General features: G+C 42.7%; 1 protein-coding gene across 1 annotated transcript in view; it reads right to left on the minus strand.

The window, feature by feature from the left end:
- The window catches only part of LOC102448196 (mucin-5B-like), an 80,128-nt gene that overhangs the window by 52,193 nt on the left and 9,681 nt on the right, over nt 1-18,254 (minus strand). Inside the window, exons 3-15 of the mRNA XM_089778830.1 lie at nt 10,398-10,469; nt 9,721-9,982; nt 9,200-9,314; nt 7,897-7,987; nt 6,779-6,888; nt 6,333-6,549; nt 5,572-5,697; nt 4,896-5,013; nt 4,300-4,438; nt 2,685-2,795; nt 1,908-1,977; nt 912-1,049; nt 662-826 (exon numbers count right to left, since the gene is read on the minus strand). Coding sequence (XP_089634956.1) covers nt 662-826; nt 912-1,049; nt 1,908-1,977; nt 2,685-2,795; nt 4,300-4,438; nt 4,896-5,013; nt 5,572-5,697; nt 6,333-6,549; nt 6,779-6,888; nt 7,897-7,987; nt 9,200-9,314; nt 9,721-9,982; nt 10,398-10,469 — 1,734 coding nt within the window. The remainder of the gene's footprint in view (nt 1-661; nt 827-911; nt 1,050-1,907; nt 1,978-2,684; nt 2,796-4,299; nt 4,439-4,895; nt 5,014-5,571; nt 5,698-6,332; nt 6,550-6,778; nt 6,889-7,896; nt 7,988-9,199; nt 9,315-9,720; nt 9,983-10,397; nt 10,470-18,254) is intronic.

Consider the following 18,254-nt stretch of genomic DNA (forward strand, 5'->3'; position numbering starts at 1 on the left):
CACCGTGGATTGGACAAAGAATTCTCCAAAACCTTATAAACATAGAGCTATTTATACACTTACGGCATGTCTATATTTAGGGCAAGATCGATACTCTGTAGGTTGATCTTCTAGCATTCAATTTAGCAGGTCTAATATAGATCCCAAAATCAGAAGCTGAAGGCAGCCCCTGCCAGCATCTGGTACTCTTCCTTCTGAGAGGAGTAAGGGAAGCCGACAGGAGTGTTTGCTCCTATCAGCCTCCCACTGTGTGGATGAGCTCAGCTTCAGGTAAGTTGACTCCAACTACACATTTTGTGTAGCTGGAGTTGCATACCATAAGCCGACCTGCCTGGTCTAGTATAACATAGACCAGGCCTTATTCTACACCAAGTTGTCATCTTGTACACTAGATCTGAAGTGACAACTGTGAAGATGAACTGTTGTTGGACATTATCCATGATTCTTGCAATTATTTTGTTTACTTTCTCCCTAATTTTTTTTCTTTATTAACATTTCTTCCTGATTCCAAATGTATGTCTTACAATGTTTATAATCTCTCAATTCTTGTAATTTTTGCTTTAAGTCAAGTATTTTCCATTAGCTCTCCAGGGGAAAAAAACCTAGGAATCTAATTTTAAATTACCTGCATGTCATGGAAAATTTTCTATAATTCATTTACCATTTTGTACACTGAGGGCACAAGGGTTCTCAAAGTTGTTTTGGATGTTAGGGCATGACGCTTGCGTTTTCCAGGTATTAGCGAATGCAGCTGCTGTTCCTTCCACTACACCACTTATGGCTTTGAAGTCGTCAGCCTCAATACTATTGAAGTTTCCACAGAGACCTGTTCAAAAAGCACCAAGTTGAATCACTCATATAAGACCAGTGTGTATTTCAGGCAGGTCACTGGTTTTGTTACATTCACTTACCGCAGGTCTGCCCTTTGAAAGATGGATCCAGCCGCACAAACACTTGCATGATAGGTACAAGTTGTACCTCAATCACGAGTCCAAAGTTTGTCACCACAAAGATGAAGAAGGTTGAGGGTCGGAAAACGATGACATTAGCTATGGATAAAGAACAGGATCATTAGTTTTTGGAAGAGGTCAAATGTTGCTAACGGAAACCCTTTGTTATGACTGTTTTTCTTGGATTACTGTTGCCACTATAATGAACCCTTGTGTGGAGTGAAGTCAAAATATGTCTAAAGCTGAATAAGATTTGCTTGTGACTGCATAGGAGTGAGCCAGTGAAATTAGTGTTAAAGTTACAAAGCCCCTTTTGTCTTCTCCTTCCCACAGAAAAATGGAGGGAAATATTAGAACATAACAACGGCCATATTGGGTTAGATGAAAGATTCATCTAGCCCAGTGTCTTGTCTGCTGACAATGGCCAATACCAGATGACCCAGATGGAGGGAACACAACAGGTAATAATCATATGATCCCTCCCTGAACATCCATTTTCAGACAAACACAGGCTAGGGACTTCATTCCTTCCATCCTGGCTGATAGCCATTGATGAACCTAACCTCCATGAATCTATCTAGATATTGGATTACATCAAGCATTAGCAAGAAAAAATTATTCTAATTTCTAATCTTGTATCTTGATCATTGCAAATCCATTATGGAGAGAGGAATGAGTAGGGTATGGGTGGCATAAAAATCTTCAGTGAGGATCATTCTTTATGAGGATAGATAGAACGAAACTAAGTTAATATAGTGAGTTGGACAAAAGGCTGTAATGTATCATGAGACTTTGGATCAACATTTGGGTCAGGAATCATCTAGGGTAAACATGCTAAGCTATGGGATTCTTCAATATACGAACACCACATCAACTCCTCTGAAGCTTAACGTAATAATCAGGCATCTAAGTAAAGTTTTGAGAATGTCACACATTGCCCCTGGGAGAGAAACATACGTGCTGATACGGGCAATTGAGTGTAGATCCAATTCACAAACACACCGCCTCCAGATTTGATCACAATGATCTGGGAAGGAAGATAAAGAAAAGGAACATTATGTCATGCCTTGGTAATATCAGCATGATAATACAGTTGAACTTCTCTAGTACGGCACCCTGTGGACCTGACTGGTGCCATACCAGAGAATTTGTCAAACCACAGGAGGTCAGTATTGTCTAGCAGCATTACCAACACTTCTACTGCTTACTGGGCTCTCAGAAGACATATATGGGTAACTTGGAGCTAAATAACTTCACAGAACACTGAGCACTAGAACTGGTGGCTGTAAACAAACTTCATGGAACCATGGGAAACTTGGCCACACCCATTTTGACTGGACATCTGGCTAACTAAAATCATGCCGGACCAGAGAGTGCTGGACAAGAGAGGTTCAATTTGTAGAAGGGGACAAACATTTTCAAAATACATGTTGTATTTGCCAAATTATTTCAATAAAAGAAAAAAAGTTGAAACCTTTAATTTGGATATATTCAAAATTAAATGTTTAGATTTGTTGATTTCAAATGATTTTGCAACTTCAGTTTTATTTTTTTAAAATAAAATATACTTGAAAATGAATCAAAATGTTTCATTGTGTCTTAAATGAAATGTTCTCTTTGACCTGAATTGAAAAATCAATGATTGACACCATTCGATCTCTGACACAGTCGGGCTTCCCCTCATTTTTATAAAGCCTTCTTACCGTATTTTCGACACTTGTTTTGAATACTTACAGTTTGCCCTCCATTAATGCTGAGGGCTATTGTCTTTAAGCATGTCTCAGTGAGTGTCAAGCCACAATTGCTCAGCTCTCCCAGAACAGCAAAAGTTTCATTTTCACAGAGCTGAAAAAAACAATACCAACAACTATTGTTTGCAAGGCTTGTTCATGAGTCTGAAAAATATTTATTTTGTAGAGATGGGTCCAAACTTTCCCAGTGCTCAGGGCTACTTGAAACTTGTGTTATAGTTAGAGACTGGGACTAAGCACTGAATTTGGATTTGGTTCTGGTTTTCAGATACAAAGTTCTGATTCAACCACTGTTAAAATATTTGCTTCAGCTCCACTTTCTTTCCCCCTCTTTTCCTGAATTGTATGGCAGTTTTGAAAATAGACCAAATACAGCAGTTGATTGTAGCTATTCATCATATATTAATGATTACCACATCCTGGAATTTGAAACACATCAGCATTCATGACTTGCATGTCAGGACTCCCAACATCACAACTAGTCAATACATTTGGCATGCATTACTATATATCCTTGTGTGATGTAGTGGGGGGTACCTTGCTGGTTGCTATGCTGGGCAGTGGGTTGTGAGTGACCTCCACTGGCTGCCATCTGCAGCATGGCCCAGCGGGGCAGGGAATGAGTCATTATGCAAGGGGGCTTCAAACCTGTCTGACAAGTTGTCTCCCGGGGAGCGGAACAATGGGAAGAATGGGAGTGGAGCCCTGGCTGGGGACAGGGCTGGAAGTGAGTTAGTTAGGTTTCTGACTGGTATCATGGAGGAAGCAGCCTAGGCAATGGGCTGGGATTTAGGGGGCCCAGGCTCCCTCATTTCAAGGGGGGCTGAGGCATCCTAGGCCTGCCCTGTAACCAGATTACATCTGTGCTGTGCTGTATCCTGGAGAAGCAATAAACTCCCTCTATTCTACTGGCTGGTGAAGTCTGTCCGTGCCATTACGGGGGTGCCGGAGACGGGAAAACCCCAACGTGCCATCACACCTTGCTCGGTACACCTGTTTCTATTGCTTTAACAGGAAACTCTACAATGTTTTTCCCTTCAGCCTTCTCTCCACTTACCAGGAGATCGATGCTGCAGAGATCGATCTCCTGGGGTTCGATTTAGAGGGTCTAGTAAGGACTTGCTAAATTAACTACTGCTTGTGCTCCTGTCGACTCTGGTATTCCACTGGGTCAAGAGGAGTAAGGGAAATCAATGGAGTATGTCTACACTACCCCCCTAGTTCGAACTGGGGGGGTAATGTAGTCATACGGAGTTGCAAATGAAGCCCGGGATTTGAATTTCCCGGGCTTCATTTGCATAAAGCCAACCGGCGCCATTTTTAAAAGCCGGCTAGTTCGGACTGCGTGCCGCGCTGCTACACGCGGCACGAACTAACTAGAGATTCTGCCAGTGGAGATGTGGCAGAAATTTGAGCTAAAGTTACGTTAATTTGAGCAACACCATTCACATAGCTCGAGTTGCGTATCTAAATTTGACTTTCTCCCCTAGCTTAAGTGTAGGTCAGCTTCTCTAATCCTGAATGAGGCACTCTTCCCACTCCTTCCTCCATATAACTGTAAACGACTTTATCACCTATTAATAGCTGATGGTGTTTACCTTAGAGAGAACATAAGTGCAATCTCCATGGACATTGTAACGTTTTTCATCATATGTAGAGATGTGTGAACCTCCCTCTACTGTGCAAGATCCAGGGCATGGAATGTCTCTGCATTCCCACTTGCCTCTATTGCAGGTACTGGAAGAAAGGTGGAGAAATTAATCACCATCAGTGATAATAGCCTGGAGGGAAGGAGGTACAGTGCTAGTAAGTTTTGTGGTTTTGCCACGGATGTTCCCATCAGATTATTCTTGGCTTCTTCAGAGGAAATAAATATTTGCAAATATGTGAGTGGCTGCAATTTCTTTTGTCTTGGAGAAGTCAACATATGTCAAGGGAGCAAACAAGGAGCGAGAATTTTAATTGAAGGTAAGAAATCTATATAACACAAATTCGTATCTTAACTTGAGTCAGAATGCAAAGCCTATTAAATAATGACACTAAAGGAGAGAAAGACTGGTTTTTTAGACTGAACTAGAATGGCAGGGAGCTCAGTAACATGCACTCAGAGGTTGTTAATGATGAAATGTATGTATATGAAACCATTAAACTAGTTCATTTTACCAAAAGGAAATGGCAAAAGTAGATAAGTTACCAGGACTTGCAAGTGGTGTTAAAAGATTTCCCTGGAGCATAAGAGTGGCCATTGTAAGTACAGGAGCACGTCTCAAAGGGAATGCAGCCAGTATTGTTAATGTCATCAAACACAGTTCCTAAGTGAAGACAGAAATTGATACATTACAAAAGGATTTTATACATATAGACAATATGCAACTTTTTTGTTTTAAATAGTTGGCTACAAATATAAAATACAATCTTGAAGCAAGATCATCAGCTGTTGTAAATGGCCATCGCTCCACGGAAGTCAGGGGAGCTATGACTAATTGCACCAGCTGAGGATCTTGTCCTTGGAGTCTTAAATCCTCATTGGACTTTCTAGGCATTACCGTCCCTGTAAGGTGAACTCAACTCAATGGTATTGAGTTGCTGTAGAAAAGCCACCTCATTCCTATGAGACAGGCATCGATTTATGCTGCATTTTGGTTCCTGAGTGTTCCTCACCTCTTGGCAGATGTTGCACATCTTCAGGAAATAAATTATTCAGTCATGTGTTTTGTCACTGGTTGTGCCTAGAGAAAGGCCTACCGCTTGAAGTTGTGAAGCGAGCAGTTGGAGGAGCCCTGACCCCTGAGAGAGCTACTAAATGCCTACGTATAAATCTGATGGTGCTCTTTACTGAGATTATGAGGTGGAGGTAAATAAAAACTTGCCTGCAGGACAGAAGCAGCCATCCACACAATGGTCTTCACAGATTTGAGAGCTTTCAAAATTGGAGCAAGTGTCAGTGCAGGGGGAGCCACATTCCTGGTACTGCATATTGAAAGGACACGTCTTGGCTGGAATTTTAAAAGACGTGAAATTTCAGAATTCAAATGTAATTCCCATCTCCTGTGTATTAGAATGCATATTCATTCAACCTTCACTACTAGAGATGAGGCCACACCAAACCCGAGGTCCAAGGTTCCCTTGGATTTTGGTAATTCCAATCTATACTTTGTAGTTTGTTTTTCAAAATCTTGTGCATCAGAGAGAAACATATAATCCTGAGCTTGTGACCTGAAGTCTGGAATTCTATGGACTCTTAGTAAGTGTCTGAAAGGCTTATACTCTGGTGCATTTGTTTTGTGGTCCCCTCTTTTCAATAATCTAAATTTCTAGTGAAAATTTGGGTGTTATTTTCCTAGTGCATATACATATTTAAGTTCTGTGGAAATCACTGAAGTATCCAAGTATATCTTGAGGAATTTACTCTGGAATTAACATTGATAAATATTGCTGAACACAGTTTAACCATGGGTAGATCAGCTGCACCCCAGGATCTGGTCCCAGTTATAGAATTCATATTAGGGCCCTCTGGAATCCACCCTTGTACTTACTAACATTTAATTCCCATGAGTCCCCAACAAACTACAGAACACTGTTGCTGACTAATAGGCAAGCACAGATGATGGCCATTCATAAAGACACTTACGACATAGTTCTGGTGTTCGCCAGTTCTGAGGATGCCCACCGGCATGGGCGCATTGCCGGGAGTATTCACCAAAGGTGTTACAAGTACAGAAGTCAGTAATAGACTGGTCACAGTTGCACAAGTCTATAGCACAAGACTTAATGTACTCTTTAAACTCAACTAGTTTATTACATGCTGAAAATGCAGGGCCAGTCAATACTTGGTGGCAAATGTCATCCTAGAGAGAAAACAAAATGAAACGATGTATTAAATCCACAAATTCTTCCAAAGAGAGAGGATGAATTAATACTGCCATCCACTTGTTAAAATCTTTATTTAATGACATCTTGAAATCTTCCTCTGCCTGCAATCCAATCCTAGTTTTCATCAAATGCCCTTCCTGAATCAGGAGAAGAGAGTGGACACATTTAAATGAAAGACACATCAATAAACAAAAAGATCCTTACAAAATTGTCTGTGCAGTTGTTTAGGGGGGATGGGTTAGGATTCTCGCAGACTTCTGTTGGCCCATCCATCTTCTGCATATTTCCAAACTCTGTGGCAGTAAGCTTGGCATCTAAATAAATACATTAATAATACATAGGGTTTTCAATGGAGTGGGTTCTCTTTGAATTCTTTCATGCAAACATGTAGACAAAATGAACACCGTGACACCGTAGGCAAAATTAACTCTGTGGCCACCGTAGACTCAATTTACTTCAAATGACTGTATCCTTATGTGAGAAAACAATTTCAAGAACGTACAAACTGAAATTTGTGTTGGAAAATGACAAACTCATTCAAAGTTAGACAGGCCCTTAGTTAAATAACAGAGGAGAAAGTGATAGACAGGTTATGAATAGAGCATACTGTTGTGAGAGACAACTCAGGAGAAAAGGTGTGATTGAATAAATTGCCTAAAAGCCATGCAAGCTAACCAGTGATACTAAGAGTGAGAAAAGAGAGGTAGATGGATGGAGAGCTAAAGGTGTATAGCCAGCTGATTGGAAAATTACAGAGAGAGAAGGGAGTGATAAAGATGGGAGAAAGTAGTGTAAAAATTATGTAAATCAGTAAATAAATCTAGATTTACACTGGAATAGGATCAGGCAACTAAGGACTGAGATGTGCTGATGCTTGCATGTTAATTATGGGCAAAGACGTGTCTGTCAGGCTTTGCAAATGTAGTTTATATATTAAATTATACAAATATAATTTAGAAGTGACATCTTGGAGTATGATAATATAGAACAGTCCTGACTAGAAATTGCTATGATTACTTTAGTTGGTCTCATTATTGTGTTTTGGTTTGTGGATGTATTATTATATTTAATCTTGCTTGAAAATCAGTATTTGTCTCTCATTTAAATGGCTAACAAATGAAATAAATAAACAAATGGTATACATGAATATTTATATGTATAAATTTACTTAATTCCCAAATATGCTGATGTTCTGAGCAAATCCTTCAACAGGAGGGAAGAGAGACACGCTGAAGGCGTACAGACTTCAGGACAAAAAAAATGCATGTGTAGAAACTGGAGCTACTGGAAACCAACCATTTGTCATTATTTTTAACACTTACTGTTTGAAAAGAACTCATTGTAAGTTGGAATACCATTGTAGTCCCCACAAAGCCCACAGGTATAATTGGCATATTTTTCATTCAGTTCCAGCTAAAAGTATGGAGGAAAAATGGAGATGCAATTTAATACACATACTCTACAATGTATTCAAAATAAGTGAAAACAGCTGTGTCTGCTACACCTAAGTAATTTTTATTGGTTCTGTGTAAATGTTTTAGGAGACCAATTCAAACCTGGCTGATAGAAAGTGGACTGGGTTCAGATATGATTTCTGATTCATAGAAAGCAAGTTATGTATGTATACCGAGTTTTCACCGCATTATCTGTATTTTATCCAGCCTTTTTTCTATCCATTGGTTTGTTTGTTTTTTTCAGAAAGAAAATCAAATCCACTATGAAACTGAAGTCCTAGGAAAGTGGAAATCTACTGGAAAATAAAATTTGTGAGGGTGAGTGGTGTAATGTAATGACACTGCTATATTAATGATGTGAGGGAAGTGCTTTTACGCAGAAGACCTGATTTCCACTAGGAACACAGCACAAGTGCTTTCTTCAGGCGTGAATGTAGCTCTGTGTAGGGAGAAATAATCTGTACTACAGCAGGGGAAACAATAGCCCCTCCCAACTGTTGGGAGCAGGTATATCCAGAGACCAACCATGTATCTCCATACCACCTCTTAAGATATAAGGTTATGGCCAAATATTTAGACAGTTTGTCTTTTGTACACATTAACCTATTTGATTTGTGTATGCCCTGGCTGTTTGGGTGCGTCTAGACTGGCAAGATTTTGCACAAAAGCGGTTGCCAGCTGTCTACACTGGCCACTTGAATTTGTGCAAGAACACTGATGATCTAATGTAAGATTGTCAGTGTTCTCGCGCAAATACTATGATGCTCCCGCTCAGGGATAAGCCCTCTTGCACAAATGTTTTTGCGCAAGAGGGACAGTGTAGACAGGGAAGAACTGTTTTGCAAAAAATAGCCCCGATGGCGAAAATGGTGATCGGGGCTTTCTTGTGCAAAATCGCATCTAGACTGCCCATGGATGCTTTTGCGCAAAAGCACTTTTTGCACAAAAGCATCCGTGCCAATCTAGACACTCTTTTGCGCTAATGCTTTTAATGGAAAATCATGCCAGCCTAGACGTAGCCTACGTGTAAACAAATATGAAACCAGTGCGGGCAAATGGATGCCCAAACAAATTCTCTGATCACCTAAAATTGAATCCAGTCAAACAGTTGACTCTAAATATTTTAATAGACCATTTCGTATTCTCTGAAGCATGTAGAACTTATTCTTACCAGGATGCTGTCATCTTCATTCCACATGAACAACAGGCCCATTTTAGCAGTCACTTTTATGTACATGTTGTTTCTCTCAGCTGTGATTCCAGACTGGCTGTAAGGCAGCTGAACCCTGGAGAAAAGGCATCAGAGGTGCTAAGTATTTTTATGCCACACAGACTAAGAAGAAAAGGTCGCTTGTGGTATCAGGTGTCCATGTGGGTTCTTCCACAATGCAGTCTTGTGGAAGAAAAAAAAAGTGTAAGGAAAAGATAGGCAAGCCACAAAATATGGAACTGGATTCAAGCTTCCTCAAAGTTCAGGGGTATTTTGATCTGGTGTTGTGGTTTGGGCCCATCTCTGAAGGGAAGTACTATTTTATAGTGTGACATCTTAACATATGAATGCTGAGATGCTTGTATGATTAAAGTTACCTGGCTTATCAAAATATAGGGCTGTTTTCCCAAGAAGGTGTTGAAATATGTACCCGATTTGAGAAAACAGCTATGTTAAGCAAACCGCGATGTGACTAAACCTACCTGTTGCCATTGACAACAACAAGGTTCTTTGCCATTTCAAAAACCACCCCATCGAGCTTCATGGTAATGTAGTTGATAGTAGGAGCATTCTTCACCACAGTGCGCCTGATCTGGATGTTGAAGTCCTCATAGGCAGCTTTGCAGTGGGAGGCATAGACATAATTGCAGAGCCCAGGGAAGTAGAAAATGTCCCCATCAAAGGTCTTGTAGTGGAAGTTGCCCCACGTACTGCATACGCGGCCATTGTGAGCAGGGTTGAAGGCTGTGGATTGAAAACTCCCTGTAAGAATTGACTATGAATTCCCCACATTAACATGAATATTTTAGACTGCTCAAGCCTTCATTTCTTCAGTTTATTCACCACTGTCCATTTCCATTTGTTACTTTCTGTCCGTTTATCAATTGTGACACTATGCATCATTTCGTCCATCTATCCACTTGCTTATTCAACCCATTTCTGTTTTCCCACCCATCGATTGTCTGGCATATATCTGCACACCAATCTATCTAGAAATTAATCAACTCATTGGTTTGCCATCCTATTGTGTTTATCCAGCTATTTGTTCCTTACTCCACTTATCTACCTATCTTTCATTAATCAGTCTTTATTTATTTTAGCTTTCTGATCAGCACTTCAGAAAGGTGGAGCAATTTTTGAGACTATTTGCTTAACTTACATGATATTAGAAGATTTGTTGTCAGTGGTGGGATTAAGTTCACTGTTGTAGCTGGAGCATTAGTAGTAGTAGCTGCACACAGATAAGAAAAAAAATCATATTACAGAAAATTTATGGATGGTGGTAGTGGGAGGAATTTATTCGCCTTATATGGTAGTCATTTTTTTCCGAGAATGTGAGAAAGAGACACTTGCTTAACAGTAGGATGCAAGAGAATAGGAATATAGTGTCCCCAGCTTAGTCTTCATCTGTCCATATCAAAAAGTCACCTGTCAAGTTAACACTATCCAATAGAAATAATTTGGGCAGAGGTAGATCAGATATTTCAGTTTACCCTGTCCAATTAAATAAAACAGCAGCAACAACAACAACAACAAAACCAAACCAAAAACAAGGGAAGAATCAATATAAATAAGAGGTGGCAAATTCAACTCACAATAAAGCCAGGAACTCATTGCCACAATATCACTGAATCTCAAAGAGTTTAACAGAAATAAAAAAAAGAATAAGATATTTATAAAGATCATAAGAATAACAAGAATTATAATAACAGATATTAATCCATACATAAAATTTAGAATGGATATAAACCCCCATGTTGCAGAGCTTCAGACTACCTCTAGTTATTGGGGGTGAGAAGGAAAAATTTCCTTGGGAGCAGGTTACCCTATAGCTGTCTACTGCAGGATTCCTTGCACCTTTTTCTGAAGCATCTGGTACTGAAGAGTGTCATTGAACTTGATGGACCATGGGTCTGATCAAGTATAGGATAGTTCCTACATTTTTATGAAATCATAAATGTAAAATTCAACAACAATCCTAGTGGAAAACCCCCAAAATAAAATGTTTCAAAACATTTTACACTGTTAGTGAAATCACAACATTTCACGATCGTTATTATTTTGATTTAATCTTCAAAGCCATCTTCATCCAAATGATAGTTGTACTGGCCAGAGACAATATGAAATTCAATCAATCCAATTATATACAAACATTAAATATTGAATGGAAATAGCACAACAATAAAAAGGCACAAAAAATCTTGTTTAAATACCATTTAGAAGGCTTGCAAAATAACAGAAGTAAAACTGTTTAAAATATATCAGTATCAAGCAAATTAAATCAGACCTTTTCTGTTCTTTTCCCCGAGGAAAATGAAATGTGAATGGGTTCTTACCTGTTGTAGTGGGACAACAGACACCTAACATAATGGTGCATATGGAGACCCATATCCCCCTACCAAACTCCATCCTGAGTGGAGTTTGGCAAAAGGATATTGAGTCAGCTGTTGGTCAGGAGAAATAGTTCACCTGTGCTGTATGGGTCTTATATAGCAGGAAACTTTGGCTTCACTCTCAAATTGTTTCACAGGGTCTGTGAAGGTGGGGTTTTGGAGGTTTTAACAGAGGCACAGTAAACAGAAGATGCTCTTTTTTTTCCCTCAGGGACTGACCAAGCATGTTTACATTTTGGGAGGAGTATTATTTTTCTAAAGGCTTAGTCTAATAAAGGAACATAAAATGAATGGCAGTAGAACAATTCCTCTCCCATTAACAGCAGATCCTGGAAAAACAGTCAAAGATCTTTTTAGTCACTTTGTGGTTTTTTGAAAGACAGGCAGGTCACCTTTTGGGTTTCTGGTTACTGTAAATGATACCAGTTACCTCTCTGGTGAAAACCAGTTCTTCCTTAGCCGTCAAGAAGAGGCAACATTTCAACATAGGAGACCCTCCTTGCTTTAGAAATTATTTGATGTTTCATGATGTGGGTATGAAATAACATGAGAATGGCTATACTGGGGCAGATCAATGATCCCTCTATCCCAGTTCCCTGTTTTTGGACAGTGGCCAAAGCTAGGTGTCCCAGGGATAATGAATAAAATAGGCAATCAAGTGATTCATCCCCTGTTACCCATTTCCAGCCCCATCAAACAGAGGCTAGGGACACCATATCTGACCACCCTGGCTAATAGTCATTGAAGGGTCTATCATCTAACTCTTTTGTAAACCCTGTTAAAGTTCTGGCCTTCATAATATCTTGTCAACGAGTTCCCCAGGTTGACTGTATGTTATGTGCAGAAATACTTCTTTTTGTTCGTTATTTGATAATCTATAAAACTATACATAGATTAATAAAAATCTATACATTGATTTTGCTGAAGATGGGAATCCTTTATATTCAGTTTCAACCCTTTCACATTCCCTTGTAAAAATACCACATCCAAAATGGGTTCCAGCATCAGGTGACCTGGCCACATGTCTTGACAGGACCAATCATAGTCCAAACTTACAGGAAAAGCAAGGCTATTCACAGATCTTTGTCATGAGTACCGGGCCATTGAGTTCCTTAAATACGACTACTGATTCGACCTCTATGGTCTGGCACCAATTGTGGTTTGGCATCCCCGAGACTGCATCTGGAATAGGGCACTCACAGGCTAAAGTCAGCCCCTGCTCAGGGAGTCCTGCCTATCTCTCCCAAACTACCAATGCACTGCAAGCTCAGGAAAGAGAGGGGGAGAAGCGGGATGGGAAACACTTAAGGGAAGAGGCAGAATGGATGTAGAGCCCCACAATTCGGGGCCAGGAGTGTAGCCTCGCAGCTCGTGCTGGGGTTCCGAGTGCAGGAACCTTAATGAAGGCACTTAATGGAATATGTTATTAAACTAAAATGAACAAAAGAACTTTGGGTATGTCTACACAGCAAAGTTATTTCGAAATAACAGCTGTTATTTCGAAATAACTTTACCAGCATCTACATAGCGAAATCGCTATTTCAAAATTAAATCAAAATAGTGGAGGGCTTATTTTGAAATTGGTAAACCTCATTCCATGAGGAATAGTGCCAATTTCAAAACTGCTATTTCGAAATAAGCGCTGTGTAGATGCTTATTTCAAAATAGGGGGCCTCCAGCCCTTCCCAGGGTGCCCTGGTGGCCATTCTGGGCACAACCAAGAAAACTCCTCTCCCTCCTCCCCGCCCTGGAGCCCTTAAAGAGGTAGACTCTAGCCACAGTGCTTGTGCCAGCTCCAAGCCTGCCAGCCCAGAGCCAGAAGTTGCTGCACATGACCCAGTGGTCCCAGCATGAGCCAGGCAGACAGTGCCAGCCAGCCCTCCACTGCTCTCCAGGACCCATCTGCCAGCTCCCAGGAGCCTGTCAGGGGCTGGAAAAGGCAGGAGCCTGCCTGGTCCAGTGCAGGGATCAGTGTTTGGGGGGATGCCTCTAACGTCCATGATCTCTGCACTAAACAGAGGAACGCAACTGTCTACGGGAGGATAGCTGCCAGCCTGGTCACCAAAGGCCACGTGTGAACCCAGGAGTAGGTTCTCATGAAAATAAAGGAGCTGCGGCAGGCCTATGCCAGGGCCACAGGGGGCAGCTCCCAATCGGGGCAAACCCAAACCTCTGCCCCTATTTTGATGCTGTGGACCGCATCCTGGGGGGTCATCGACTCTGGGGCAGAGCTTGCTGCCTGTTGCTGCTCCAGCCCCTGCTGCCTTCCCAGCTACTGTGCACCTCCCACTCCTTCTCCCCCTCTCACTTCTTCCTTCCCACCCCCCCAGGCATGCCGAAGCCCCTGCACCTGTGGTGCTGGGAGACAGTTGGCCCGGCGAGCCAGGTCTTGAGCCCTGAGCTTCTCCTCCCCCTTCCTCCCCTTGCCTCCCCCTGCCTGCTCCCTCCTCCCAGGTTTCCCCCGGCTCTCTCCTACTATCCCTCCTCCCCTCTCCCATCTTCTTTCCCCAGTCTCACCTCAGTTTCATTCCCCTCCCACCCCAATTTTGCTCAATAAAGAGGCTTTGTTGTAATGAACACATGTCTTTTATTGTACAGCAGGAAGGGAGGTTAGGGAGGGGTAAGTGGAAGGACATGAGGAAATAATGAGGCACAAGCCTCCAGTGTGGCACCCAGGGATACTGTTACTGCCTGTAGAGCATGCTTCCAGGCTCGAAGCAACACGTCCAGGAGAAGCACCAGAGTGCCCAGGGGAAGCTCTGGCTCCATGCTGCAGAGGCCTGTGGTGTCCTGAGTGAGGGCAACCAGAGCATGCTTTGCTGTCCCTCAGTGAGGTAGGCAAGCAAGCAGGGAGACCTTAGAACTGGCTGTTCGGGGCGGGGGGGGGGAGGGGGAGGGGTGTGTTCCTTTAAGCACAGGTCTCAGATAGCACACAAGGTAACTCCTGACCTGATGCCCTGTTGGATCTTGTTCTGGCCGGCCTTAAATGCGATTCAGTGTCAACTCAGTGTGGACGCACTATTTTGAAAAAGCAAAATGCTATTTCAAAATGCATTTTGTGTCTAGATGTGTTATTTTGAAATAAGCTATTTCGAAATAACTATTTTGAAATAAGATATTTCAAACTAACACTGTAGTGTAGACATACCCTTTGAAACTTTATTCTAATCGATTTTTTGACTGAATTTCAGATAGTGCTGAAATGCGCCAGAGTTAGTCATAAGGTCAACATGCTAATCTTTGTATTATACCACTGCCTCTGATCCCTATCAAGACATTCAGGATGTTTGATGAAATCGCATCTTCAGAGTCAGTTGTTTATACACCCCAGATTTACGTCTTCATGGTTCAGAAGCCCTGGAAAATGGAATAAAGAAAAGAAAAAACTCTGGACTTCCTTCCCATAGCACATTAAGTTACTCTGTGCCAGTAACTATGATTAATGTAAATACATTTGTATGTGGAGAAGGACAATGCCATCTAGTTTTTATGTCAGCTCAAACCAGTTCAATGTTTTAGATAAACAAACTTTAGGTTTGTTTAGAAATTTGAACAAGCTTCCTAATCTTACATACTGTAGATATCCCGCTACTGTTGTACATGCCCTACAATTCTACATAGTTAAATCAGTGTTCCAAGCTGTGCTCAGAAGTGATGGAGCTGGAATTTCTATTTGCCCTCTTCCCTATTAGTGTCTGTCGTGGTCTCAGGCAGTGGGTGGCCTTGCCACCTCCCCAGAACCCATCTCAGAGTCCCATTGAGGGAGGGGAAAACAAACTAATAGTTGCAGTTTATAAGCCTGGGCCCTGGGGTCAGGGTGGGGCAAACAGACAAACAGTTTATGAGCCAGGCCCTAGGATCAGGGCAAGGCGAACAGACAAACAGTCACAGTTTATGAGCCAGGCCCTGGGATCAGGCCAGGGTGAACAAACAGTTAGTTTATAAGCCTGGGCCCTGGTTCAGGGCGGGGCTGGAGGCAAGCAGTTTATGAGTCAAGGGTCGGATTTTCTTGCTGGCGGAGAGCTGATAGGTGCAGGTGGTTTCTCCCTTCGGGGGGGAAACCTGCCACCCAAGGGGAAAGGGTGGCGGGGGGGGGGGGAGCTCAGGCCCACCCTCTCCACTGCGTCCCAGTCCAGGACCCTATCAGCGGCAGCACTAGCTGCCTCTGGATCGGCGGGTCCCTTGGCCACAACACACCGATCCAGTCAGTGGGCTAGCGAGGGTCCAGGCTGCAACCCACATCCCAGCTGACCTCCATGTCCTCAGCCAGCGCTAGGTTGGCTCCCCCTGGGTTACTTTACAGTCCCCCCCCCGGAGTCCTACTTGGCTGCAGCTCTGGTCAGCAGGCTCTGCGGGGCAGGGGGGGGGGGGTTTGAAAGAGCTGCTAGGGTGTCCATAGGTTCCTCCGGGGTCAGCTCAAGCAGAGGTCCAGGGGGTTCAGCCCAGTCTTTGGGGCCTGGTCTGGGTCCTGGGGGTCCAGGGTAGGCCTCAGGCCTTAGCAGGGGTCTCTGCAGCCTCCCATGGTCACTGGGCTCTCTCAGGGGTTGTGGTAGCCTGGAGCAGTCCTCTGGGTACGGCAGTGATCCCACCTCTACATTCACCAGCGATGGTACTGGCAGTGGAAAGTGGAGTGACCCAGCCACAGTCCACTCTACCCTGCCAGCTTCCTCCTGCATTGCTGTGCTTCCTGCTTCCGGTGAGTGCAGGGGGTGGTTCCACCCCTTCCTCCAAGCCCCCTCACTCAAGCATCATGGTTGGGAGCCAGAGGAATGGAGTGGCTTAGGTGGGGTTTCTTCACTTCTAGCTTCCAGTGGTACGTGCTGGTAGGGCTTGGGGAGGGGAAGTCAACTCAACTCCTGCTACCAGCACCAGGCACCCCATTAATCTCGCAGGCCACATTGCTCGGGGGAGGAGGCTTGGGGTAAGGAATTGAACTGCCCCTTGAACCTATAAGTGATGGTAGTAAGTGAAGCAACACAGCTGGGAGCTGGTGGAATTGAGCAGGCTGGGATTAGGTTGCTCCTCTTCTCGCTGCCATTGCTGGTGAGTGTAGGTGTGGGCTGGGTCCCTCACAAATCCCCCAGATGCATTGCTAGGTGGAGGTGGTTTGGGGGAAGTGGTGAAATGGGGCCAGTGAGGGGTCAGCAGGGACTGGAAGAGTTGGAGTGTGGGGGGGCAGAGGTAGGAAGAGGCAAGGTGGAAGAAAGGCCTGAAAGACCTCCCTAGGGATGGCCCTGATCAGATACCCCACTACATTAATTCAGTTTTAAGACATTATCGTTCCTCTGAACTCAATGGAATTAAACCTGTCTCAAAGTGGAATGACACAGCTGGTGAGTCAGGCCTAGGTGTGAAGTGGATATAAAAAAATCTGCCAGCCATATATAAATTCTACACTGTAGGGGGAAGCTGGCTGAAGGTACGCAACTTCAGCTGCATAAATAATGTAGCTGAAGACATACCTTAAGCCAAGCTTGGCACCATCACCACAGCGGAAGGTTGAAAGGCGAAACACTCCTATCGACTTCCCTTAGTTCTTGCAATAGTGAGGAGTATCGGTGTCCTCAGCATTTGATTTAACGGGTCTTTACTAGACCCACTAAATCAAACCCTGGAAGATCGATTACCAGAGTGTCGATCCTCTGGGAAGTGGAGACATGGCCTAAGAGTAATACTTATCAATAGAATACCAATGTTTAAAGAACTAGAATATGATAAAATGAATGAAGTATACGGTAGTATACATGTGCTTACCAATCCAGTAGTAGTACTGCACTGCAGGGTGGTTGGTTTCTTGAAGCACTTAGGTGTATACAGCACGTTGTCTTATGATACTACATATCACTATGGGCAGCACATGGCATACACCCAGATCACCAAAAACATACTTAATACTAAAATGATACTGGACATAATTTATTCTTTTTTGATGATTCAAAAGCCAACTTCATAATCTTGTAGTGCCTCGAGGTTATCATTATCACCATCCGTTATTATTGTAGTTGTAGAATGTTTAGGAGCTTGGGATGAATCTCTAATGACTCTGACACACCCTGGAAGTGGCTTTTTTGAATAAATCCTTGATATCAACGTATCTGCTTGTCTTCTGCCTCTTTGGCATAATAGTAGAGTTCAGCATGTGCATTTGCATAACCCTCTGGGCTGTATACTAGTCCTGGTTAACAGATTGAAGATTTGTATTGGGAGATATTAGAAATGCTGGCGAATAGAGCGTTCTGGTTGCCAAAGGGCAGGATAACACAGCTTTTACTGTATTTAAAAAAATTATCCTAACACAGTGGATTTTGTCAGGGCTTCAAGGAGCATAGGGTTCCAGTTGGGATAAGAGCCAAAGAAGGAGAAAACAGTAAAAAACTACAACTGCAATATTCATGAGTGTCAGATTTTAATTAAGATCACAGAAGTCAGTGATTCCCAAACAAAGTTGTCTCTGGGGTAGCTGAGATGCTTATTATTCAGGAAATAACATTCAGTGCCACTGAAAGCTATTAACACTGATGTAGCAAAATACTTGCTTCTCTTGGGAAGAAGAGAAAAATGTGTGGAGAAGTGAGAACATGAAACAGGCAATAGAGCTAGATTCTGTCCTGTCCTGTCCTATA

Source organism: Pelodiscus sinensis, chromosome 5 (assembly GCF_052426305.1).
Source record: "Pelodiscus sinensis isolate ZL-2025 chromosome 5, ASM5242630v1, whole genome shotgun sequence".
Lineage (NCBI taxonomy): Eukaryota > Metazoa > Chordata > Testudines > Trionychidae > Pelodiscus > Pelodiscus sinensis.